Source organism: Podarcis muralis, chromosome 11 (assembly GCF_964188315.1).
Source record: "Podarcis muralis chromosome 11, rPodMur119.hap1.1, whole genome shotgun sequence".
Lineage (NCBI taxonomy): Eukaryota > Metazoa > Chordata > Lepidosauria > Squamata > Lacertidae > Podarcis > Podarcis muralis.
This window is the reverse complement of record NC_135665.1, coordinates 57,724,171-57,750,371: the sequence shown is the minus strand read 5'-3', so window position 1 is coordinate 57,750,371 and position 26,201 is coordinate 57,724,171. Positions and strand designations below refer to the sequence as shown.

General features: G+C 44.8%; 1 protein-coding gene across 3 annotated transcripts in view; it reads left to right on the top strand.

Annotated features, from left to right (window-relative positions):
- The window catches only part of KATNAL2 (katanin catalytic subunit A1 like 2), a 46,584-nt gene that overhangs the window by 1,783 nt on the left and 18,600 nt on the right, over positions 1-26,201 (top strand). The window contains exons 2-7 of one of the 3 annotated variants that reach the window (XM_028749038.2): positions 8,906-8,976; positions 11,352-11,518; positions 12,848-12,884; positions 13,684-13,807; positions 16,034-16,129; positions 17,716-17,814. In XM_028749038.2, coding sequence (XP_028604871.1) covers positions 8,906-8,976; positions 11,352-11,518; positions 12,848-12,884; positions 13,684-13,807; positions 16,034-16,129; positions 17,716-17,814 — 594 coding nt within the window. The remainder of the gene's footprint in view (positions 1-8,905; positions 8,977-11,351; positions 11,519-12,847; positions 12,885-13,683; positions 13,808-16,033; positions 16,130-17,715; positions 17,815-26,201) is intronic. The other 2 variants (XM_028749039.2, XM_028749040.2) reach the window with 2 other exon arrangements.

The window sequence follows — 26,201 nt, the reverse complement described above, 5'->3', positions numbered from 1 at the left end:
AAATAAGGTGAAGGGAAATGAATTTATGAAATTATACATGTTTATTTGTTTGTATGTTTTGTTTTGTTTTATTGTTTGTTTTTATTACATGTTTGGAAAATTAATAAAAATTATTAAAAAAAAAAAAAAAGGAATCCTATTCGGAATAAGGGAATTTCCCTTTAAAAAAGGGAAACGTTTACAGCTATGGACAAGGTTCCCTCCCAGTCCTACCTGGAGTTGCAGGGATTGAATCTGGGGCCTTGTGCATGCAAAGCAGATGTCCTGCCAGTGCGTTATTACAGTGGTGCCCCGCAAGACGAATGCCTCGCAAGACAAAAAACCCGCTAGACGAAAGGGTTTTCCGTTTTTGAGTTGCTTCGCAAGACGATTTTCCCTATGGGCTTGCTTCGCAAGACAAAAACGTCTTGCGAGTCTTGCGATTTTTTTTGCTTCCCCCCCTTTTTCTAAGCCGCTAATAGCCTTTTAGCCGCTAAGCCTTTAATAGCCGCTAAGCCGCTAAACTGCTAATAGCGTTAATCCGCTAAGCCGCTAATAGGGTTGCTTCGCAAGGCGAAAAAACCGCTAGATGAAGAGACTCGCGGAACGGATTATTTTCGTCTTGCGAGGCACCACTGTACCTTTTGTTATGTACTGAAGTTCTCACCCTGGGCCAGCAGGGGCATACTGTAGATAGTTATGCAAATGAAGGATCGAAAGTGACGTTCAGTGATTTCGCTCGGTGTTTCAGCTCAGTGATTCAGCTCTGCTCAGAGGGTGGCTGCATATGGCTGTGCTCTGTTGTCCATCCATCCCATCCTCGTCGCCAGTGTTACGTTGTGGGTGAACATATCAGACGACACAGCGATTCTTCAAACAGCTCTTGTTTATTCACAGAAATGAAGGGTTCAGTCAGCCTGCTTATATAGAGCTCCAGTACAATGTTACTGTAACAACTTTCTAAAACTATCCAATCACTGAATGTCACTTTTGATCCTTCATTTGCATAACTATCTACAGTATCCCCCTGCTGGCCCAGGGTGAGAACTTCAGCACATAACACCTTTCCCTAAACCAGTGTTTCCCAACCTTTTTTGGGCAAAGGCACACTTGTTTCATGAAAAAAATCTCGAGGCACACCACCATTACAGCCCCGTGACGTCAGCGCGCAGCGTCACGCCGGGAGGGACATGAATTGCTAGCAAATTACATAATCACCTCCTTGAGGGCTGGCTCATCTTCTCCGAAGGCAGAACCCCATTAATTAACAGCACAGACTCACACCATAGCCAAACGAGGGGGGAAAACCTCAGTCATGCACAGTCATGCACATGTGGGGGCTAAATGAGGACGAAGACCGGGCAGAGAGCAGGGTTCAAATCACCCCACCTGGCCAGGACAATCCCTGGGTGCTCCCTTGGGCCACTCGCCTGACCCACCTCGCAGGGCTGTTGTTGCGAGGATAACACGGGGAGAACCACGCGCGCCCCCGGGAGCTCCTTGGAGGAGAAAGCGGGCGATGAATGCAATGCACGAAATATATGAGAGGCGACCAGGTTTTGCAGGTGAGGGGCCCCCGCCAGCCTCCGCTTCCAACACCCGGCGCAACGACGCTGAAGTTTCCCCCCGGGCTCGGCTCGGGGAGCAGCGCTGCTCCCCCCCGGCTCCCCTTTGCCCTCCCGGCTCTCTCTGCCGCCCACTGGGGACCCCCCTCACCTGCCAAGTCCGGAGCGCCGGTGGAAGTTGCATGCATGCATGCATGCAGGGCGCCGCGTTGCCATTGCATTGCACTGCACTCCATGCAACGCCTGCACACATGCATTGCTTTGCACGCCTGCCAAGGGGTCTCCCCGCGGTCCGATGCGTCCCCTCCGGCGCGGATGCAGCATTGCAAAAATAAAACCCCCCCGACGCAGCCCTACCTGGGGGGCAGCCTCCGCCGCTCCGCCTCCGCGGGGATCCCCGGCCTCCATCCTGCCGCCCGATCTCCGCGGGGGCGCAGGCAGGCTGCGCGGGGTCTGTGCGGAAGAGCCCCTGCCCGCCCGGCCGCCGCCGCCGCGCTCATTCCATGGCCGGGAGAAGAGCGCTTCAAACAAAACGCCCGGCCCGCCAGGCCACGCTGGGAAACGTAGTTCGCGCACCCCGCGCGGGCGCGGAGCCCAAGGGCGAGGGGACTACGGATCCCGGCAGCCCCCGCGCCGGGGACGGAGGGGGAGAGGCCGGGTGCAGGGATGGAGGGACGGGTGGGCGAGCGAGTGAGTGAGTGGCAGCCGCCAAGCCTTGGCCGAGAGCCAGGAACGGCCTCCCCGGAGGAGGAGGAGGGAGGCGCAGAGCGGGAGGGAGGGAGGGAACCCCAGGGGTCATCTAGTGACGGCGCCCCAATCGAAAATTTGACTTAAAAAAAAAAATCTTTCAATTTTTTAATTTTTCCCGCGGCACACCAGGCAACATCTCGCGGCACACTAGTGTGCCGCGGAACAGTGGTTGGGAAACACTGCCCTAAACAGCAACGTAGGAAGCTCCCTTCTAGTGAATTGGATCGTTGGTCCAATTATCTAATTCATTGTCAACACTGGCTGGCAGCAGTTCTCCAGGGTTTTGGACAGGTTTCACTCACAGCTGTACCTGGAGATGCCATTGGAAATTGAACCTGGGGTGTTCTGCATGCAGAGCAGATGCTCTGCCACTGAGCTACAGCTCCCCCCCCCCAAGAAAATCCCTGTGACTTGTAATATCAGTAACAAAATAAGAATTGGCGTCTGTCTGTCTCAAGAGACAACGGAGTGTGCCTCCAGGGGTAAAGCCAAACCACTGTGTTAGCAGCACCAAAGGGACCTCCCCAGGACATAAGCCTGGACAGTGTTTCTGGAGGTCCTGGGCTGCCCAGACAACAAGACCTCCCTCTCAGGCTCAATGATGTGGGCCAAAGAAAAGCAGAGCACCACCTTGGTTGCAGGAGTTGCTGAAAGGAGGCGTTAACAGGCATATAAGGCGCCATCCAACCGTCTCAGGGACTCAGCTTCAGATTTGTGTAGGGTTTACTCCTTAGCCTTTTCTTCTCCCAAAGATGTCCCACAAGGCAGTGGAGGTTTAGGATCAGAGTTTTCCTTTTTCAAGGTGAGCCACCTTCCCAGGTTGAGGAGCCCCTTCTGCCCCTCACTTCCCTCTACAGCACGTGCGGAAACCACCTTCTTGACCATTGGACCTACTATTGGTCTCATCCGCTTGATCCGCCGTAGCCTGTCTTCACATGCACAGGAAGTCCCTAACTCACCAAGGGTTTAAGACCCATCAGCTGCCCTTGTTAGTTTCTGTTTGCCACTGAGCAGTGCTTTGGAGTCACAAGACTCTGTTTACATTCCACACATTCCAGAGACAGTCCAGGCTGTTGGAAGTCTCATGGGAGACGGATGTAGATGTAATGTACTGGTTTCCTGTTCCTTTGTTGTTCAGTTGCTCTCTGCTTTCATAGAGAGAGGCTGTTTCTTTTCTGTCTGCGTAGCGAGAAATAAAACTCTTTAGCCATGTAGCCATAAATCTCATCACTTCTGCTTTGATTCTCTGCTGGATGGGAATGTGCCTGAGGCCTCATCAAAGGCTCAGGTTCTTAATCACGTCGGGAGGCGATTCCGAAGGACTCGGCCGGAGGAAAATGAACTTTTATCAGCTTGGTCAAGCGGAGATCCCGACAGCTCTCACCTGGTTATCCTACCACACAGCAGGACAACATCTCAGCCATGCTAATCTGGCCATTCCTCTCATTGCTGGGATCTGGTGCCCTTTCCCTGTTCTGAGCACAATGGGCCTTGCTTATCACAGCCTCCCTCTTTGCTGCCTTATTCCCAGAGGCACCCAAGGGAGAGCATTACATAACACTGCAAGGAAACTTTCCATGGCTGGACGTTGCCAGGATTCACCCTCCCTTTAAACCCCCCTCTCTGCTCAAGCCAGCAGGTATAAGCAGCCTGTTCCTGAGAGTGGTTGTTGGGTGTTCTTGCCTTAGGCTGAGATTCAGCACATTGCTAGTTAGGGACTCCACTCCCAATTTGTGTAGGGTTTACTATTCATTCTTTTCTTCTCACAAAGCTATCCCACAAGGTAGTGGAGGATTAGGATCAGAGATTTCCTTTTCCTAGATGAGCTACATTCCCAGGTTGAGGAGACCCTTCTGCCCCTCACTTTCCTCTATAGCACACGCAGAAACCGCCTTCTTGACAATTGGGCACACTATTGGCCTCGTCCACTCAGTCTGCCGGAGCCTGTCTTTAGGGGAAGTCCCTAACTCACCAAGGGTTTGAGACCCATAGGCTATGCTCACCTGGTTTAGCTGGTATCAGAAAGGTATTAAAACAGAATCTGAGTTGACATAGATGTAGTAATACTTGCTCACAGAGAAGGACAAAAATGGTATTCATGGCATGTCTAAAAACTGCAAAAAAGAGATTTGGGGCAGGGAATTCTCCCCCCCCCCTCCAGTTTTGCAACCACAGAGCCACAACTGAAAAGGCCATGTCCCTGATAGCTTGGCCAGTTGTGGGTTGGGCTGAAATGACTTTGTTTTAAGCAGCGTCATTTGTTAACTGGAATTCTTCAGTGAGAGATTTGTGGTAAAGTTTCCTTGAAAGGTAGCTTACCACCTTTACCCCACTACTGACCTGTCCCTGCTACAGAGACCTGTTGGGGAGCGGAGGTGTTCAAGGGCCTGGGATCACTCTTGTTTTTCACAAGTAGATGTTGAGGATCAATAGCTGACTTGAGCTTTATGTGAACTGACTGCTAGCTCTACAGATTGCCAACATGCTGCACGTGTGCCCATTCCCCCTAGTGAAATTAGTTCTCTTGTAGCCAGTATGATAGGTTGTGCTGTGTGCTTGGTTATGTGCTGTGTATGTGTATGGTGCCCAGAACGTTTCTCTCCTGTTTGCAGATACCCCCCCCCCCAAGTTGGCAACATCAGTGCCTAGACTCTAGAACATGCTTTGGAACCTTTTGCATTGTTTTCAGCAGATGAAATTATGTGAAAATAGTTATTTGAAGTTCATTAAATATGAAAATCGCTGGCTTCCCTTATCCCCAGTCCCCAATCAGCTAGGAAATGACTAGAATCCCCCTGCCCACATTATCTGACATTGGTGACTAACCATATTGACTGGGTAGTGTGCAAAATCCCATTGATGCAGTCAGTTTGCGTGCATTCCTCAGGACTACCTGTGATTGTACACAGTCTCTAGTAGATATGTGCATTCATCAGTCTGGTTGCATTGGCCCAGACTTAGATGCATGATGAAATTGAGAGCAAGAGAGAATGCACTGTGTCTAAGAGAAAGAAACTAATGTGCAGTTTGGATGCACAAGTAGAAGTGTGGACCTTAAAATAAGCAAAGTTTCCCCCCCCCCCCTGCCTTGAGTAAAAGACAGGTTGGCCAACTTTTAGGACCTATTCATCCAAAATGTAGGTGAATATTAACACATTACTGTATGGTTAGTGCATGTGATGCTATTTTCTTTTGGATTGGCTAATCAGATGTTTAATGGGATGCCAGAGCCCTGTTTAAAGATGGGAAGGCAGCACCAAATTCTCCAAGGGCCATGATAAATGCAGAACAAAGCAGGTCTGATCATCACAACTTCATCTCATTTAAAATAAGCAGAGCACCACCAGCATCTTCTAAAAGAAAAAAAAGAACCTTGAGGAATTATCTGATCGTAATATTAAAACTTTGATTGCACGCTAATTCATCTTTTGGCAGCTGCAGCAAAAACTATGTGTGGCATTTTAAGAAATGAATAATGTACTCTGTAAGCATTGAAGCTAATTAGGGAAGCACTTTTAGCATTTAAAACTAGCTCCTGTTTAAGTGCCTTAAGCTTTTATTAATTGTATGGACCAAAAACCCTTTATAGTAATTGAAAATTTAATTACACCCATTTTTTTGTTCTAGGAATGGGAGCTTATTAAACTTTAAACACTTAAACATCTATTGAAATACCAATGGCCATAAAGATGGTGGCATTCTACATACCAATTAAAGAAGCGAGCGTAAATCACTATAAACCTAAACTGAATTTTAAGTAAAGTTTTGCTCGTTAAGTGCTTCTATTCTTTCACACATGTACAAGATCTACCACTTTCGTGGCAACCATTAGCAATGTCTGTCTTTGGCAGGTCTGTGTTAGCACTGGTCTTTTAAAAAAGAAACACCTTAAATATTGTTCTCGGTGTTATGCTCCTGTCCCAGTGCCTGATGGCGGCAGCTCTTATTTGAGAGTAAAGAAGAGGTCTTTATTCACGGTACAGGCTCAGCAGCGATAGGTGGGTCCAAGGTACACAAACATGGCAAGAGATGCAGGGCCAGACAGAAGCAACAAAGATATCCCAACAGTTGCCATGCCCATCCTGCAAAGCTTTTAAAGATGAGGCAGAGTGAGCTCACTCGATAGACTCTCTTGCCTTACGGATCTGCTGTGCTTCAAATGTGCATCCGATCTCTACTACAGACAGAGGGGGTACCTGGGTCTTGGCAACGAGGCTGTATCCTGCCCCTCAGACTCCAGCTGCCTTCTCCTGCTCAGTTCTTTCCCCATTCCTGACGTGACTCTGCAGGAGGGGGAATCAAGAGAGTTGGCAGAGCTGCTTCTCCCCAACATCTGGTGTCATGAAGGGCAGAGCTCCATTTTCCATTCCTTGCAGCCAGCCTCCCACTTCTTCTTCTTCTCCTCCTCCTCCTCCTGCTCCTCTATTTGGAACTGCCAAACCATCCTGATGGAAGTGAGTGGCCCATGACGCTCAGAATAATTAATAGGAATTGTGCAGATCACGTATGGAAGAGATCTGGACTACAAGGTGTGCTGTGTGTTTCCTTAAATGGGGAGCAAAGGTAAAGGGTAAAGGGACCCCTGACCATTAGGTCCAGTTGTGACCAACTCTGGGGTTGCGGCGCTCATCTCGCTTTATTGGCTGAGGGAGCCGGCATACAGTTTCCGGCTCATGTGGCCAGCATGACTAAGCCGCTTCTGGCGAACCAGAGCAGTGCACGGAAATGCCGTTTACCTTCCCGCCAGAGCGGTACCTATTTATCTACTTGCACTTTGACGTGCTTTCGAACCGCTAGGTGGACAGGAGCAGGGACCGAGCAACGGGAGCTCACCGCGTCGCGGGGATTCGAACCGCCGACCTTCTGATCGGCAAGTCCTAGGCTCTGTGGTTTAACCCTCAGTGCCACCCGTGTCCGTTTAAATGGGCAGTAGCTGCCCCTTATTTATCTCGAAATCCTAGGAGTGCAACTTTATATATTTGATTCTATTTATGGGTCACTTCCCATAACATACCTCCAAGTGATTTCACGGTAAAAACGTTGACGATAAAAGCAATTAAATGTAAAAGCTATTTAAAAGATTGGGTCGTATCCAAAGCTGCCGTTCCTCTAATGCAGCAGACCTCTGCTTGCGCAACGGAACTTTTCTGTCCTCTCCTCTGCCCTGCAGCCTCCTGTATATCCTCAACATTGGCAGCAGATTTTGAGGGTTCACACAGGGGGAAGAGAGGAAGGGGGAGTCCCACTGCATGAGTGGAACTGCGCGCGTTCATGCACAGATGGAATGGGCAGCCTCCTTGAAAGGCAGGTTGCATCCTTTTCTGTGGCTGGGTGCTTTGAGCTCCTGGTACCTTATTTCTTTATTGCTAGCCATTTTTTTTTGCAGCACGCTAGTGAGCTCTCCTAGCATAGTTTCGGAACTACCGTATTACTCAAATTTCATAAAGTACAAGACAAATACTCATTTTGAAAAATGCACAGAATTGGAAAAATAGCTTTCTGTCCTGGGCCACTAGATGGCTCTCTGGTTCCTCTGGAAAAGCCAGATTCCAATAGATGAGCTAATGATTATTAAAAAAAAAAAATGATGAACAGTTTTCACTGTCAAATAGCGGCCAACACTTGCTTCATGTAGACTATAATGACTGTAAATCTTGCACTTTTGCAGTAGAATCCTACACACGTTTGCTCGCTTAGTGGGCTTACTCCCAAGTAGTGGTGTATAGGACTGCAACCTTACTTTGTGTGTAAGGTAAAGGTACCCCTGACCATTAGGTCCAGTCGTGACCGACTCTGGGGTTGCGGCGCTCATCTTGCTTTGTTGGCCGAGGGAGCTGGGGTACAGCTTCTGGGACATGTGGCCAGCATGACTAAGCCGCTTCTGGCGAACCAGAGCAGCGCACGGAAACGCCATTTACCTTCCCGCCAGAGTGGTACCTATTTATCTACTTACACTTTGACGTGCTTTCGAACCGCTAGGTGGACAGGAGCAGGGACCGAGCAACGGGAGCTCACCACGTCGCGGGGATTCGAACCGCCAACCTTCTGATCGGCAAGTCCTAGGCTCTGTGGTTTAACCCACAGCGCCACCCGCATCAAGTGTAAATGGGAGCTGCATGTGTAAAACTGGTGGGATGTGTCCTTGAACTCTGATAATGTCTCTTCCTTGCCTGGATGGAAGATAGAGATGGTTGTTTGAGTATGGACAGAAAGAAGTCTACAGTACAAATGTTAAATTTACATCCATTGCCCCACCTGCCATAATTGCCCAGCAAAGAATGTGTCCGTCAGGCTAAAAAAAGTTAGCCATTGCTGCTTCAGAGTCTCATAAGCTGCATGGACACATGACAGAGCCCTGGTTCCAGGAAACTTTGATTAAAGATTCAGTGATAGCTATGCTTTGCTGGAAACCACAGGAGGGGAGAGTTGCTCTTGTGCTCAGGTCATTCTCGCTGGTTTCCAGCAGGAATCTGGTTGGCCACTGTGAGAACTGGATGCTGGGCCAGATGGAAGACTGGCTGCATCCAGTAGGTTCTTCTTATGTTCTTTCTCAACAGCGATAGACTTATACAAGAGGATCATATTCTAAAACTTCCTCTTTTTATTTGCAGGAAGAGATGCGATCAGAAGCCCGTCGAAAAAACCTCCTCATTCTGATTTTACATTATTTAATGGATGAAGGGTATGTTTTCTTTTGCTTACCAGTAAATATTCATGTGTTGTTGTTTTTTCCTGATCTGTTTTTCTTGTTCAATTTAAAAAAAAAGGTTAGCAAACATATAACCCTAAATAATTGCAAACTTTGTTTCCTTTCGGGCCGCGTAGTATAACCTGTAGAGTTCTACTGGGCTTTCTTCCAGGTATACTATAGGCTGGCATCCTCTGTAAATTTGTGTCCTAGAGAAAGACTTAATATTTGAAAAGCTTTTCTGCTTAGTCAGCTGGAAGGGATTCCCGCACTCCACAGGCAAATGACCTAATTACATGCTTTGTTTGGCTGGCCTGTTGAACCTGTCGCCACACTGATGGGTTGTTAAAATGTGGGAGATGATTTTCCAGCAACAGGTACCGTGGTACCTCGGGTTACAGACGCTTCAGGTTACAGGCTCCGCTAACCCAGAAATAGTACCTCAGGTTAAGACCTTTGCTTCAGGATGAGAACAGAAATCGTGCTCCGGCGGCGCAGCGGCAGTGGGAAGCCCCATTAGCTAAAGTGGTACCTCAGGTTAAGAACAGTTTCAGGTTAAGAACGGACCTCCAGATTTGACATCGATGTTAAATTTTTTCCTTTGTATTTTTCTTTTTTCTGTTTTTCTGTTTGGATTTTCGATGTTTGTTGTTTGTTTTTTGTGATTTTTGTTGATTTTTGTTGATGTTAACTTTTTGGAAAACCCTAATAAAATATTATTATATATATTAAAAAAAAGAACGGACCTCCAGAACAAATTAAGTTCTTAACCCGGTGTACAACTGTATTCATAAGCATTGTTTCCTCCAACTGTGTGGTGGCAGAGCATAGCCATCATGGTTAATAGCCATTGATAGCCCTCTCCTCCTTGAATTTGTTTAATCCTCTTCTTAAGCCATCTAGGTTGGTGTCCGTCACTGCTTTCTGTGGAATTGAGTCTTTTTTTTAAGGTTTCAATTTTAAAAATCTTTTTGTATATGCTTGAAGTCTCTCAGAATGGCTGGGGCAACCCAGTCGGATGGGCGAGGTACAAATAATACATTATTATTATTATTATTATTATTATTATTATTATTATTTATTAAATGAGTAATACTGCTGCTTGACAATATAACTCTCAGGGAAGGAGTGTTTGTCATGTGATGAGAGGTTTGGGTGACTGCTATCACATGATGACTGTCACTGAAAGGACCTTGTGTTCCATAAGAACACATATACAGTGGTACCTCGGGTTAAGTACTTAATTCGTTCTGGAGGTCTGTACCTAACCTGAAACTGTTATTAACCTGAAGCACCACTTTAGCTAATGGGGCCTCCTGCTGCTGCCGCGCCGCCGGAGCACAATTTCTGTTTTCATCCTGAAGCAAAGTTCTTAGCCCGAGGTACTATTTCTGGGTTAGCGGAGTCTGTAACCTGAAGCATTTGTAACCCGAGGTACCACTGTATAGCTAATAAATATTTCCAGGATGGGGTGGAAAGCAGGAGGCAAGGGGTCCATGGTCCTTGTGGGCACTGTTTTGGTAACTCCAGAAATAGGCTATGATGCCATCAGTTGGAGGCGCACACCAGTGGCGTAGCGTGGGGGGTGCAGGGGGGGGCAGCCGCACCGGGCGCAACATGTGGGGGGGGGGCGCACTCGCCGCCTCCGGAGTCGCCGAAGAGCCTTGGGCGCAGGCTGTAGCAGAGCCCCATGTCTCGCGGAACCTACGAGCTGGCAGCGGCTCTCAGCGCTCGCCGCGGTCCCCGCGCGTCAGGGCCGCGGAGGGCGCGCCAGGCAGCCCCTCCTCACAGCCCCGCCGCCACCGCTGCTGCTGCAGCTGCTGGGCCATGTTGCATTTTCCTCGCCTCTCTGCCCTCCTCCTCCGGGCAAGCGGCGTCGTTTGGGCAGCAGCGCCAGCGGCAACTCGCCTCAGATCACCTGACACGGACCAGCCGCCGCCGCCGTGGCTACCTTACCGTAAATACCCCAGCCCAGGCAGCAGCAAGAAGAAGCTGGCAGCGGCGGCAGGTTAGGGGTTAGGGGGCGCAAATTACTTGCCTTGCCCCGGGTTAGGGGGCACAAATTACTTGCCTTGCCCCGGGTGCTGACAACCCACGCTACGCCACTGGTGCACACAAAATAGTGGCTATTGGGTAGAGCTGCTTGTCCAGTGGCAGCTTGGGGGTTGGAGCCGCTTGGAAAGACCAACATCAGAGTGATGATGATGATGATGATGTACTTAACAGTTTCAGTGATGATGCAATGATCCTGGTCCTGTTTTATGTTGCCATTCCCCCTTCCCGCCTCTTTTTGTATAAAACGTTTTGGTTTTCCCCCTACAATGTTATAACAATTGAATAAACTGAACCCCCAAATCTGTAATTCCCAGTTATGTCGATGCTGCAAACGCATTGGAGCAAGAAACGAAGCTGGGCTTGCGGCGCTTTGAAGTTTGCGACAATGTTGACCTTGAGACAATTTTGATGGAATACGAAAGCTACTACTATGTCAAATTCCAGAAGTACCCAAAGATTACCAAAAAAGCCTTAGACACCAGTATGTGGCTAATTTCCAGAATAAATGTGTGTGGGGTTTTTTCTTCTCCAGATTTAAAATTCAGATTTTCTTATTACCACTAGTGTTAGAAATTTTCTTTAACACCGTGCTGGTGTGTTGGTAGCATTCCTCCTCGTCTTACCCTTATAACAGGCCTGTGAGGTAGGTTAAACTGAGAGAATGTGGCTGCCCCCAAATCGCCCCATTGAACTTTATGGCTGAGTAGGGATTTGAATTCCCAGACCCCAGTCTGAAACTCAACCACTGTGCCACACTGGCTTTCTGAAGCTGGTTTCTGTGTGCATATCACTTGCTGGATTCAGAGCTGTGGGTGCAAACGGGATGCAAATTGGAATGGTGATAGCCGCTCTCCATTCTGCATTAAAGGTGCTGACCTTTAAAGTCCTAAATGGCCTCGGTCCAGTATACCTGAAGGAGCGTCTCCACCCCCATCGTTCAGCCTGGACACTGAGGTCCAGCTCCAAGGGCCTTCTGGCAGTTCCCTCACTGTGAAAAGTGAGGTTACAGGGAACCAGGCAGAGGGCTTTCTCGGTAATGGGATGGAATTTATGTACGCAATTCACTGCCTGGGAAGTTGTCCTGTGCAAACCTTTCTGAGATGAAGGGATGCTTTGCAAGGGTCCTGTGAGGCACTTGTGTGGTTTCCTTTTGTTTCAGTGGGGTTTGAGCAGAAATTGTGGTCCCAGTCAATTGTGGTCTGTGTTGTTGCATGCATGTTTAAAACATCTGGATATAGGGAAGAACAACTTTTTTTAAAAAAATAGTAATATTATATTAAAACAATTTCAGTCATAGAAAATAAAGCAATGAAAAGTGCTAAAGTACAATAAAAAAGCTATAATGCAATACAGTAACTATAATCAGTTACATTTCCTTACATTATTATATGGATATATGAATAATATTATGGTCCTAATATATATATGATTCTTAGTAACCTACTGTATTCTGTAGAAACTCATTCCGGGTGTCAATATGACAAAGTCCAAACAAAGTCTACGTCTGTAAGCAATCCTTTCATATGATGTGGGTGTTTTTGTGTCATCAACCATTGATTAAAGGGCATCATGTATTTACTCTTCCAGTTCATCAATACCAGTCTCTTGTAGAATCCATTTTTGTTGTCCAGTTGTCAGCTTCCATTATAGGGAAGAACAACTTGTGTCAGAGCAAAGAGTAGATCACTGTTGCAGGGCAAGCTTCAGCGTGCTTAACTTTGTGGCTGGATTGTGGCCCTCGGCTATATACATTATTTTATTTTAAAGAAAGGCAAGGTCTCTCTCTCTTCTCTTTCCCCCCCACAAACAGCAGACAACAAATCAAGAACTGGAGGAAAACAAAAAAGGTAAGAGAAATGGCTGCCATGAGGACACCGTTGGTAGTAAAAAAGATTTTTCGTAGCCATGCAGCCACAACATTATTTATTCCTGATGGCTGCATTCCAGGAGTGCGCAGGGCCAGACCTAAAGTGGGTGGTGCCAAACACAAAATCTCACCTCTTTAGCATAGAACACACCCTTGGCAGAGGCATACACAGGCATAGCACCAACACACACACACACACACACACACACACACACACACACAGAGAGAGAGAGAGAGAGAGAGAGAGAGAGAGAGAGAGCGCTCCTGCTTAAACCACATCACAAAGTGTGTTGCACTGAGGATGAAAAGAGCCCATCCCAGTTTGTCAGGGTCTCCCATGTACTGGAGTAGGGGTCAGCAAACTTTTTCAGCAGGGGGCCGGTTCACTGTCCCTCAGAACTTGTGTGGGGCTGGACTATATTTTGGGGGGAAAATGAACAAATTCCTATGCCCCACAAATAACCCAGAGATGCATTTTAAATAAAAGCACACATTCTACTCATGTAAAAACATGCTGATTCCCGGACTGTCCACGGGCCGGATTTAGAAGGCGATTGGGCCAGATCCAGCCGACGGGCCTTAGTTTGCCTACCCATGTACTGGAGGGTGGGTGCCCAGGGAGAGGGTGGAGCTTGAGCTGGGATAGGGGGTGTGGCCTGCCAGGAGCGCCAGGAGCTAGGTGGGGAAAACCCATCCTTACCTTAGTCCTTCGCCATATCAAGACCAGGTTGTAAACCTGACACTTCCTGAAAGCCTTTCTTTTTTTGTTGTTTTTCTAGGGCAACAAGCAGCACATGTCGAAATCTTCCTAAGATTCTCCCAGCAAGTCAGAGGCCACTTTCGAAAAGTATTTCTCGTAGGACAGTCGACCCAAAACATTCCACCAAGGATAGTCCTAAAGAGGTTGAGATTCCTTTTTTCTTTCCTCCTCCCACCCCCGTTTTGTAAATTTGGGGAATGCAGTGCACTTAACAATAGGATACAGCAACTGGTAGGTTACTGGGGCTGCTAAAACCTTTATAGGAGGTTTTGTGTAAAAGTATCAGGGAGGTAGAAGGATAATTAAAACTTTGGACATTCTGGGATGACCACAGACTGAAATCTCCTTAATAAACATTCCGTCTCCCCAGCAAACTTTGGGAACAAGTACTGGAAGGATGGCAACAGCTTTGTAGACAGATAATTGCCTGTCTCTTCACCAAATTACAATCCCCCAAGCTTATTGGCTGTAAGCATTTCAAATAATCAACCAGATAACTGGAGTAAGATTAGAATGGATGCCTTAAATATGTTGCTGGATTGTATACAAGATATGCCATAACAAAGGAAGTGAAAACTTGATTATTTATCTCTTAATTGCAGCAAGGGTTGTTCTTGCCCAATATTGGAAAAGCTCTATTGTCCCATCTGTTAGGGAATGGTTATTTAAATCATTAGAAATGGCTCATATGAGTAAGCTAAAAGAGATGGTGTATACAAATGAAATGGACAAGCTGTATACACACTGTTTTCTAAATGGCAGCTTTTCGTTCTTTATTGAAAAAAACAATTATGGATTAGGGAGTCTTGATATATTTTCATTTACAGAGAGAGTGAGAATATGTGTATATATTTGCATAATTAGAAGGGAAGGGAAAACAATTCCTCAGATTCTTTGGGGATTGCCATTACAGTTAAACTAGACTATAACCAATATGTGCTTCTACTAAAGATATACTCTCTGTATTCCAAAACTATTCTGAGAGTGTTGGTTAACCTGGCTTGGATGAAAAGAGAGAGAAAAGTGTTTGGAGCTGGAGCTGTTTCAAGTGTTATTTCAGCCAGACTTGTATCTGCGGCAATAATGGCTGGTTTGCACGTCACATTAAACCATAGTTTAAAACAAGCAGTGTGCTTACCCACATTGCCCAAAAGGTTCCCCTGCCTTTGCTGCTTCCACGCCAGGCAAAACAAGCCAGAGTGATTATTTTCAGCTGCCTCCTCCCCGCTCTTCAGGGGTGTCTTACTGAGCAAAGTTGAGTGTTGAGCATTGCTGCTTTTTCTCATTTCCTGCACTGTGCTCAACAGGAAGCAAAGGCAGAGATCAGCCCTGTTGTATACTTGCAGCAGCCATCATGGATGTTACAAACCCCAATAGAACACATTGGTTGCACTGGGGATGCCAAGCACAGAGAATTGTGGGAGTTTCTCAAACATGCCTGCTTGGAAACCTCTTGTAATTTCATTTTTTTTAAAAAATAATCTTTATTAATTTAAATTACAGTACACACTTATACAAAGAATTTACAATCTCATACTACGAAAAGAAAATTGAAGAAAAAACAATTAAGAAAAAAGAAAAGAAGGAAATACAGAAAAAAGAACGAAGATAAAGCAAATTTACGTACATAAAAAAACCCTTAATCTCCCTAATTAATACTTAATCGAACACTTAAATAAAAAAAGACTTCTGACACGAGTCTTGCAATCATTTTCATTGTACTGTTTATACTGTCGTCCCCCCCCCCCCCGCAGTTTTATATTCTTTAGTATTGTTCCCGTCTACTCCACAAACGGTTTTTGTTGTGTCACTCAAGTTCTGCTAATATGCTGTGATTGGTACAATATGATCTTATATAGTCCTTAAATGTTCTCCATTCTCCAAATATTTTCTGCTTCAATACTCCTCTAACTCTTCCCGTCAGTTTTGCTAGTTGTAAATATTCTAACATGAGTATCTGCCAGTCTGTAATTGCCGGTATTGTTTCGTTTTTCCACTTCCTCGCCACAAGAATTCTTGCTGCTGTGGTGGCATACATGAACAGTGGTCTTATGTCTTTTTTAATTTCTAATGGTAAAATGCCTAAAAGAAAGATCTCTGGGGTTTTTTTATAGGTAAGTCTGAATAATTTCTTAAATTCATTATATCTATTATCCCAGAATTCCCTAATGATTGCACAAGTCCACCAAATGTGGTAGTATGACCCCACGTCTATTTTACATCTCCAACAAATCGGTAACCCTCCTTGATACATTTTCGCTAGTTTCAAGGGAGTATGATGCCATCTATATAACATCTTCAGGATGTTCTCCCTAAGGTTATAGCATGCTCTTGTAATTTCAGAATTGGTCTGTGTTTGTTTTCTGTAGGAGAGTGAAGATGCTTTTGCCCGGGTGCCATCTGAGTTTGGTTTAAACGTGTCCGCAATCCAGAAAGGAAGTGGAGAAGGCGCTCATCCTAGGAGGGTTCGTCAGAAGCCTAACAGCATGCATGGATTGTTATTATAAGAGTGTTTGGATGTCTGAAGGTGGAAACTTAGGGATGTCTTGCAGCAGCCTTCCCTAAATTGGTGCCCTACAGATGGTTTGAGGCAGCCCCACCTCCACCCGTTGTTCCAGTGGCTTCTCTACTGGTCTGGCTTCTTACATTTTGGTTCCCTGTCCAACATCTCTTGTTGGTTGTTGATCTCTGGCAGGCTAGAGACAAAGGTGAGAGCTGCTTCCTATTTCTGCTGGATCTCTCAGCGGCCTTTGATACAATCGACCATAACATCCTTCTGGACCGTCTAGAGGGGCTGGGAGCTGGGGGCACTGTTATACAGTGGTTCCGCTCCTTCCTCCTGGGCTGTGTTCAGGAAGTGGTAGTGGGGGATGAGTGTTCAGACCCCTGGGCCCTCACTTGTGGGGTGCCTCAGGGTTCCATCCTCTCCCCCATGCTTTTTAACATCTATTTGAGGCCGCTGGGAGAGATCATAAGGGGGTTTGGACTGGGTGTCCATCAATATGCAGATGATACCCAGCTCTACCTCTCTTTCAAATCAGAACCAGTGAAGGCGGTAAAGGTCCTGTGTGAGTGCCTGGAGGCGGTTGGAGGATGGATGGCAGCTAATGGATTGAGGTTGAATCCTGACAAGACAGAAGTACTGTTTTTGGGGGACAGGGGGCGGGCTGGTGTGGAGGACTCCCTGGTCCTGCATGGGGTAACTGTGCCCCTGAAGGACCAGGTGCGCAGCCTGGGAGTCATTTTGGACTCACAGCTGTCCATGGAGGCGCAGGTCAATTCTGTGTCCAGGGCGGCTGTCTACCAGCTCCACCTGGTACACAGGCTGAGACCCTACCTGCCCGCAGACTGTCTCGCCAGAGTGGTGCATGCTCTAGTTATCTCTCGCTTGGACTACTGCAATGTGCTCTACGTGTGGCTACCTTTGAAAGTGACCCAGAAACTACAACTAATCCAGAATGCGGCAGCTAGACTGGTGACTGGGACTGGCCACTGGGACCACATAACGCCGGTCCTGAGAGATCTGCATTGGCTCCCAGTATGTTTCCAAGCACAATTCAAAGTGCTGGTGCTGACCTTTAAAGCCCTAAACAGCCTTGGCCCAGTATACCTGAAGGAGCGTCTCCACTCCCATCGTTCTGCCCGGACACTGAGGTCCAGCTCCGAGGGCCTTCTGGTGCTTCCCTCACTGCGACAAGCGAAGTTACAGGGAACCAGGCAGAGGGCCTTCTCGGTAGTGGCACCTGCCCTTTGGAACACCCTCCCATCAGATGTCAAAGAGATAAACAACTACCTGACATTCAGAAGACATCTTAAGTCAGCCCTGTTCAGGGAAGTTTTTAATGTATGACATATTAGTGTATTTTTGGTCTTTGTGGAAGCTGCCCAGAGTGGCTGGGGAAGCCCAGCCAGATGGGCGGGGTACAAATAATAAATTATTATTATTATTATTATTATTATTATTATTATTATTATTATTATTATTATGTTCCAGGCTGAAGACCTGCCACTGGCTTCAGGGTCCAGTAAACACTATTTGTTTCTCTTGTAGGGCCAAATCATTGATTTTCGTGGGATGATTCAGGATGCGATCAAAGGAGCATCAAATGAAATTGCCGTGAACAGCCTTAACTGCAATCCAGATCCTTCAGTGAGTGGTGTTCTTTCCGCCTAGTAAAATAAAAGTTGAGAAGTAATAAGCGTCATACGTGTGGAGGAAAAACGTAAACACCTTGCAGTCCCCCAAAATAGAGCAAAGGCAATAGTACTTCATCCAGCAGAGCTTTTTTTTTTTTTTTTTCCATGCATAATTTTTATTGATTTACAAAAATCAAAATACAAATCAAACTATATCAATACTCTTGTTGTTTTACATATAAAAGAAAAAAGACTTCCTTCTGCCATTCCACAGATCATCCATAGTATCAGTAAAATAAATCCGCATTCCTTTGTATGTAATGCCGTAAGTCGTTCTCATTCTTCCATTTTCTTTTGGTATTACCCTTTACTTCTTACAGAGCGTCTTTAAAACCCACTAGTGTTATCTGTTCATCGGATAAACTTTCCAGATATTCCGTAAAACTTTCCCAATCCTTTACGAACCTCTGATCTTTTTTATATCTAACTTTTCCTGACAGCTTGTCCATCTCCACATAGTCTAGTAATTTGGCTCTCCATTCCTCTATTTTCGGCAGACTCTCTTGTTTCCAATTTTTAGCTATTAGCACCCTTGCTGCCGTTATTGCGTATTGGAACAGTCTGTAGTCCTTCTTTTTTATCTCCGTTCCTACCAAACCTAGCAAGAACGCCTCAGGTCTTTTAGCAAAGGTATATCTTAACATTTTCTTTATTTCATTATATATGCCTTCCCAAAACTCTTTGACCTTTTTGCATTCCCACCACATGTGGTAGAAAGTCCCCTCGCTTTCCTTGCACTTCCAACATTTATTGCAAGATCCGTACATTCTGGCTAGTTTTACCGGGGTCAAATACCAGCGGTAGAACATTTTCATTAGGTTCTCTTTAAGTGACACACAGGCCGTGAAGTTAAGGTGTTGTTTCCAAAGTTTTTCCCACTCTTCGAAATAAATGTTACGACCAAGGTCTTTAGCCCAGTGTGTCATCACCGCTTTGACCTCCTCATCACCTAAGTTCCAATCTAATAGTAGTTTATACATTTTAGATAGAGTCTTTATGTTATTCTCCAAAATCTCAGATTGGAATCTGGATTTTTTGTCGGCATAACCTTTGTCTTTAACATCTTTCTTGAACATATCATTTATCTGATGATAGTGTAGCCAGTCATATACTTGGGCTTTAACCTGCTCAAACGGCCTCACTTTCCACTTTCCTTCCGCCTTCGTTAGGAGTTGTTCGTAAGTTGCCCAGTTGGCTCTCATGTTAATCTTTTTAACGGACATAACCTCTAGAGGAGACAGCCATTGGGGTGTTTTTGGTTCTAACACATCCTTGTATCTTTCCCAGACCTCCATCAGGGGACCTCTAAATATATGATTCCCGAATCCTTTATGTCCTTTCTTCCTCCCATGCCACAAATAGGCATGCCACCCTGCCCGGTTATCGTGGCCCTCTAAGTCTAGTATTTCCCTATCTTCCAGTTTTATCCATGTTTTAACCCAGCATAGGCATGATGCCTCATAATATAGTTTTAGATCTGGGAGGGCGAAGCCTCCCCTCTCTTTTGTATCCGTTAGTAATTTGAATTTTACTCTCGGCTTCCTCCCCTGCCAGATGAATCTAGAAATTTCTCTATGCCAGGTTTTAAATATCTTTATACCTTTAATGATCGGGATATTTTGGAAAAGAAATAGGATTCTTGGTAGTACCGACATTTTAATTGCGGCTATTCTACCCCAGAATAGCAATTTGAGCCGACCCCACGTTTCTATATCCTTTTTAACCCCTTTCCAAACCGTTTCATAGTTGTTTTTAAATAAATCTATATTTTTTGGTGTTATCCATACCCCTAAGTATTTCAGCTTTTTTGTCACTTCTATTTCTGCTTCTCTTTGTAATTCCTCCAGTTTGTCTGATTGCATGTTCTTAGCTATTATTTTTGTTTTCCTTTTGTTTAGTTTGAAGCCCGCTACTTCCCCAAATTGGTCGAATTCTCTGAGTACCTCTTTTATTGAATCCAATGGGTCTTCCATTGTTACGACCAGGTCGTCTGCAAAGGCTTTAGTTTTGTGTTCGTGTTGGCCGACCCTGATTCCTTTTATTTCTTTATTATCTCTGATGGATTTTAGTAATACTTCTAATATCGTTATAAATAACAGTGGGGACAGTGGGCATCCCTGTCTTGTTCCCTTAGTTACTATTATTTCCTCCGTCTCCACATTATTTATCAACAGTTTTGCCCTTTGTTCCGTGTAAATTGCTTTTATCCCATTATAAAATTCAGTACCTACTTCCATGTGTTCCAGTTGTCCCAGCAAAAATTCCCAATTTACATTATCAAACGCCTTCTCAGCATCCACAAATAACAATATACCTTGTTTGTCACATCTTTCTGTTAAATATTCTATTATATTGATAATATTCCTTATATTATCTTTCATTTGCCTACCCGGCAAAAAGCCGGCTTGATCTCTGTGAATATTTTTTACTAAGATGGCCTTATATCTTCTTGCAAGGACTCCCGCAAAGATCTTATAATCTATATTTAGTAAGGAAATAGGTCTGTAATTTTTAATTTGTTCTGTATCTGAATCTTGCTTTGGGATTAATGTAATCAGCGCCTCCTTCCACGTCTCCGGTATTTCTCTTTCATTGAGAATGTTGTTCATTACTTCTTGTAGTGGGGTCAGCAGGGCCGGTGCCATTTCTTTATAATATCTGCTAGTAAACCCATCTGGGCCTGGGGCTTTCCCATTTTTTAAATCTGTTATTATTGTTTTGATTTCCTCTATCTCGATTGGGGCATTTAATTTCTCTTTGTCTGCTGTGGGGATCTTATTGATGTTCCTAGACGTTAAGTATCTCTCTATTTTTCTCATCTTATTCTTTCCTGTGTTTCTAAAGAGATTTCCATAGAAATCCACAAAGGCTCTCCTTATCTCTTTAGGTTTATTTATCTCTTCTCCTTCCGCCACTATCCTGTTTATCGTATTCTGTTCCTTTCTTTTTTTCAATTGCCAGGCTAGTAGCTTCCCCGTTTTATTGGCATGTTCGAAGTTCCTCTGTCTCAGTCTTTTGATTTTCCATTCTATCTCTCTGTTTATCAGCATTGTATATTGTGTTTGTAAGATTTTTATGTTCTCTTTTATATTCTTGTTTTTAGGGTTTTGGGTTAATTTCTGCTCATTCTCTGCTAATTGTTGTATGATTTCTTTTTTCCCTTTTTCCCTCTTTTTATTCTTAATTGCGCTCTGCTGAATAAATAAGCCCCGCATCACCGCCTTGCCTGCGTCCCATACCACCTTCAGTTTTGTGTTATTACCTAAATTATCCTCAAAATATTCTTTTAGTCTGTTTTGGGCCTTTTCTACTACCTCTTGGTCATCCAATAAGTAATCTTTCAATTTCCACCTATTTGATCTACTTTCCTGCCCTTTTAGTTCCATAATTACTGGGTTGTGATCTGAAATTGTTCTGACCTGGATCTCCGCCCGTTCCGCTCTAATAGTTAACTCTTTCGAGATCCACATCTGATCTAATCTTGATGATGAATCGTTGGGTTCCGAATGGAAGGTGTATTGCTTTTCTGTTGGGTGATTGAATCTCCAGATGTCTACCAAATTGTAATTTTGTATCAGGGAGAAAAACGTTTTTGGTAGTTTCCCTTCTCTGCCTTTTACATCCCTCTGTCTATCCATTTCTAACAACACCACTCCATTCATATCTCCCAGTAGTATAATTTTCTCATCGGCGTAATCATGTAACTTTTCTTCCAAACTCCCATAGAACTCTGATTTTTTGTCATTAGGCGCATATATTCCCACTATTATTATCTTTTCTCCCTGCCAGTTTATTTTTACTGCTATTATCCTTCCTTCTTCGTCTTTAAATAGCTGTTTCGCTTCAATTTGTTTATTTATATAAATCACCACCCCTCTTTTTTTCTTCTGGTCTGAGGATACAAACTCATTCCCCAGTCTTTGGTTAATCAGAATTCTTTTATGCTTTCTCGCAATGTGTGTCTCTTGGAGACAGATAACGTCCAGACTTTTCTTCTTCAGGATATGCTCAATTCGGTTCCTCTTTCCCTTATCGTTCATCCCATTAACATTCCAACTATATACCTTTAACCCCATTGTAATTTAATTTGTAGAAAGAAAAAAATGCAAAAAAAGACAGTTGTGATTTCCTTTTAACCCTCCTTTCGACCCTCTCTTTACGCTTCCCCCCCTGTCCCTCCCCCCTCCCCCTCCTCTCCTCCCGAACTTCCCGTCTCCCCCTCCAAAACTCCCTCCGATCCTGTTGCCCCGCCTCTACCCCTTTCCTTTTGCGGTTTTAGTTCTTTATATTTCCTTAGGAATTTCTCTGTTTCTCCTGGATTTGTCAATTTTTGTCTCTTGCTCCTGTATGTGAAGGAAATGCCTTCAGGAAACTCCCATTTGAACTCAATGTTATTTCTTTTGAGTATCTGTACCAGTTCTTTGTAGGAATCTCTACGTTTTAGAAGCCTGACAGGAATGTCTTTAAAAATTATTATGTTATTACCTTCAATATTTAGCCTTTTCTCTCTATTTTTGGAGAGAATCCTGTTTCTTATTTCCCTGTCTTTGAATATAATCAGACAATCTCCTACAAATTTTTTGTTCCCTTGAGGCTTAGTTTTTAGTCTAAAAGCCGATTGCACTGCCCTTTCTACCTCTTCTGGTGATATTTCCAACCAAAGGGCTAATTCTGTTGTTAATTTCTCTTTTATTTTTTCTCCCTGAACTTCAGGTATACCTCTCATCCTAAGGTTGGCCTCCCTCTGTCTAAGTTCGTTCAAAGCAATCCAATCTTTCATATCTTCTTGACTCTTATTCAAATCCAGTATCTCAGCTTTGATTTTTTCTTCCTCACGTCTTACTTCTTTTAATTCTACTTTTGTCTTTTTCAAACCTTCCTCCACTGTCTGTGTCCTCCTGAATACCTCTTTGAGTTGGCTCTTCAGTTCATTAACTGTTTCGTCCAACTTCTTATCTACTTCCCCGATTCTATGTTCTACTTGTTCTAGCTTACATTCTACATTTTTCTCACTCTCCCTTATCTCTGCAAACATTCTTAAAATCTCTGCTCTGAACTCCCCTTCCTGCTTTGATCCCTTTCTTTCCGCTGGTGTTCCCCCTTCGGGTCTTTTCCCCGTGTTTGACATCTTAGTTCTACCCGATATTAAATACACCCAGCAGTATATTTATAACAGTTCTAACCAGGTTTCAATTACCTAATTAACCTGGTCCCCTGTTTTAGCAGTCTTTTCTGAAAGTCTTTAAATTGCGCAGTGATCTATTAGGTCCTTTTTCGCTGTGTCGTATCTTTTTGGAGTATCGGAGAAGGTCCTGAAGTTTTGAAGCTCAAGGGTTTGAAAGTTCTTATAACCGCAAAGTGGCGTGTGCTTACAAACAGCACCATATAGTCTTATAAAAGTTATATTGGGGGGATTTTTCCGCAGACAGTGGATGTAAGGTCTGCACCATCGGAGTCTCTCAGAAAGTCCACTCAGAGTCTCCACTCCGTTTTTTATGGAGGTGGGAAAAGAAAGGAGAGACAGAGAAAAATACAAAAAAGAAAAAGGGGGGAGCGGGGAGGGGAGGGGGGGAGGGAGCACCGGGGAAGGGGTATAGAGGTGTTGGGGAAAAGGCAACCAGAAAGCAAAAAGTAAGGTCAAAAAAAAAAAGGCAACCAGAAAGTAAAAAGTAAGGTCAGAAAAAGAATTCCCAAGCGCTGTAAACACTCTGTCCGCTAGGTGGCACTCACGGTCACTGAAGGCAAGGTTTCGTTGTGCATAGACCAAAGAGTCCGTCAACACCAGATAGATAGTTATTTCCCAGACGCTGAGCAGGCAGCAAAAAAAAAACCAAAGATAAAAGTGTACCAAGCTCTTCACCATAGTACCAAGAGACAGACAGGAACACAGCCGCGAAGTTTTTTTGGATCAGGTTAGTCCGTGTTGTAAAGTTGTAGATTAATCCTGATAGGTTTTGTTCTCATTAATGGCGCCGCCAGCACTTCTCTTCCGCTTTCCACAAAGCGGTGAGAGTGGCGTTTTCCGGCGCCCCCTTCGTTCTATCAGATGGTTCCAATTTATAACTTCGTCCTCTGTTCCCTGTTAGAACACCCCTTTTTCTAAAGGGAATCAAATAGTTTTTTTACATACAGTCTTTCAGGGAAACAAAATAATCACCGGTGGTCGGTCAGTACACTTGCCTTTGCTCTGCAATTTCACTCTGCGTAGCCGCTGATCCCTGGTAATGACAGAACCCCTGAGGTTTCTTTCTTTCTCACTCCGGGGTTTTTTTTGTTCCAAAATAGTTAAACCTTCACGTTTAAATCACCACCGGGTTTCTTGCTCGTGGAAGCGGTGCGCTAATCGCCAGCGGGGTCTGCATCCAGCAGAGCTTTTACTGGTGCTGAAGGCAAATGAGCATAACGGTCACGAATCCAAATGCAATCAGGAATGGCACAGTCCATAAGAAATCCAGTTGCAGCACTTAAAATAAAACTTAACAAGAACTTATAAGAAGTCTAAAACCTTAACACTAAGCATACTATGTACAGAACAGCACACAGAACAAAAGAGAATCAGAAAGAAAGTGAGACCCCGGCTCCTTCTGGCCAATATTTATAATCAGCATCACCTTGCAGAATAGAGATAAGAGAACCAGTTCAAACCAGCTGTACTCAGCTTCCAGAAGGTATAACCCAAACAATCCTTCTGCCTGCTTCTCTCACACAGAGAAGCTTCTACTAGCTTCTAGAATTCTCTTGTATTAATCAGAATAGAAAAGATCTCTGCACATCAGAAAAATATTTTCTGCACTAAGAAATGCAAACTGACAATAAGTACCGTATTTTTCACTCTATAACACGCACCTGACCATAACACGCACATCGTTTTTAGAGGAGGAAAACAAGGAAAAAAATTCTGAATGAAACAGTGGATGTATCATTTTTGTGCTTCATGCTGTGGCCACAGACATGTGATCTGATGGTGAATTTGGGGTAGCTCAATGCAAAGATCCTGAGGATCCATGTGGATCCATGCTTTTTAACCACATTTTTGCACCATTGCAGCCCCAGGCAACAGTGGGTGTGTGATTTTTGGGGGGCAGGCTGCTATGTGATCTGATGGTGAATTTGGGGTGGCCCAATCCAAAGATCCTGAGGATCCATGTGGATCCATGCTTTTTAACCACGTTTTTGCACCATTGCAGCCCCAGGCAACAGTGGGTGTGTGATTTTTGGGGGGCAGGCTGCTATGTGATCTGATGGTGAATTTGGGGTGGCCCAATCCAAAGATCCTGAGGATCCATGTGGATCCATGCTTTTTAACTACATTTTAAGTGGGGAGGGAAGGAAAAACACAGAAGGGAAAAGGAGCACGCGAGCGGTGTGCAGAGAAGCAGCTGGCTAAGAATGCAGGAGAGGGATTTAACTGGAGGGAGGAAAGAAAGGCAAAAGTTTCCCCAAACCGAAGCCAGCTCTCTCTCTCCTGCATGTTTTCTGGCTGCCTGCGAGGAGCACGGAGAGGAATTAGAAGGAAAGACCTCTGCTTTCCCCTCTGCTTGCCTGGAGGGGAGGGGATTTGCCTGCTCTTTGTTCCGTCTGAGCAAACACAGCAATGAAACACAAGCGAGTGGGCAGTAAGACCCTGAGGCAGAATGCAGGAAAGCAGCAACTTCCTCTTTTCAGGTTTCCCTCTCTGACGCAACGCACGATTTGATTTTTGCTGATTTTTGTTCCTGCGCTCCCCTAATCGGCTCCAGGGACATTCGCTCAATAACACACACAGACATTTCCCCTTCCTTTTTAGGAGAAAAAATCTGCGTGTAATAGAGAGAAAAATACGGTACCTGGTAAATCCAACGGGGAAGAAAAGTCTTTTGGAGTGGCCTTTGGACTTGCATGTATCATCCTCTCTCCTCTCCTTGACATGTATAGATGGTGACGTCCAAACTGGAAGTTCTTTTGGCTGTTGAAACACAATAGCACCTTAGATCCTGGATAGGATGTAGTATCTCCTCCTGTCCACATAGCCACAGTACCTCCCAATTTGGACTTTACCTTGTATATTTGGTGGAGGAATTGTGTGGGGAGAGCGTGAGGACTAGAAAACGCTGCATATGCACAGGGATAGAGCTGGGGCTGGGGAAGACACCTTGAATTGGACTTAATATGGGAGAAAAAAACTATTCCAAAAATGGTGTTGCATATTTAAAACTTTCACATACCTAATTTAAAGTTTTGCAGCCCCTCAAAATAACCAAGACAATTTTTTTTTGCATGCTATATATCAGGCAGGGACCCGGATGGCATTATGGTCTAGACCACAGAGCTTAGGACTTGCCGATCAGAAGGTCGGAGGTT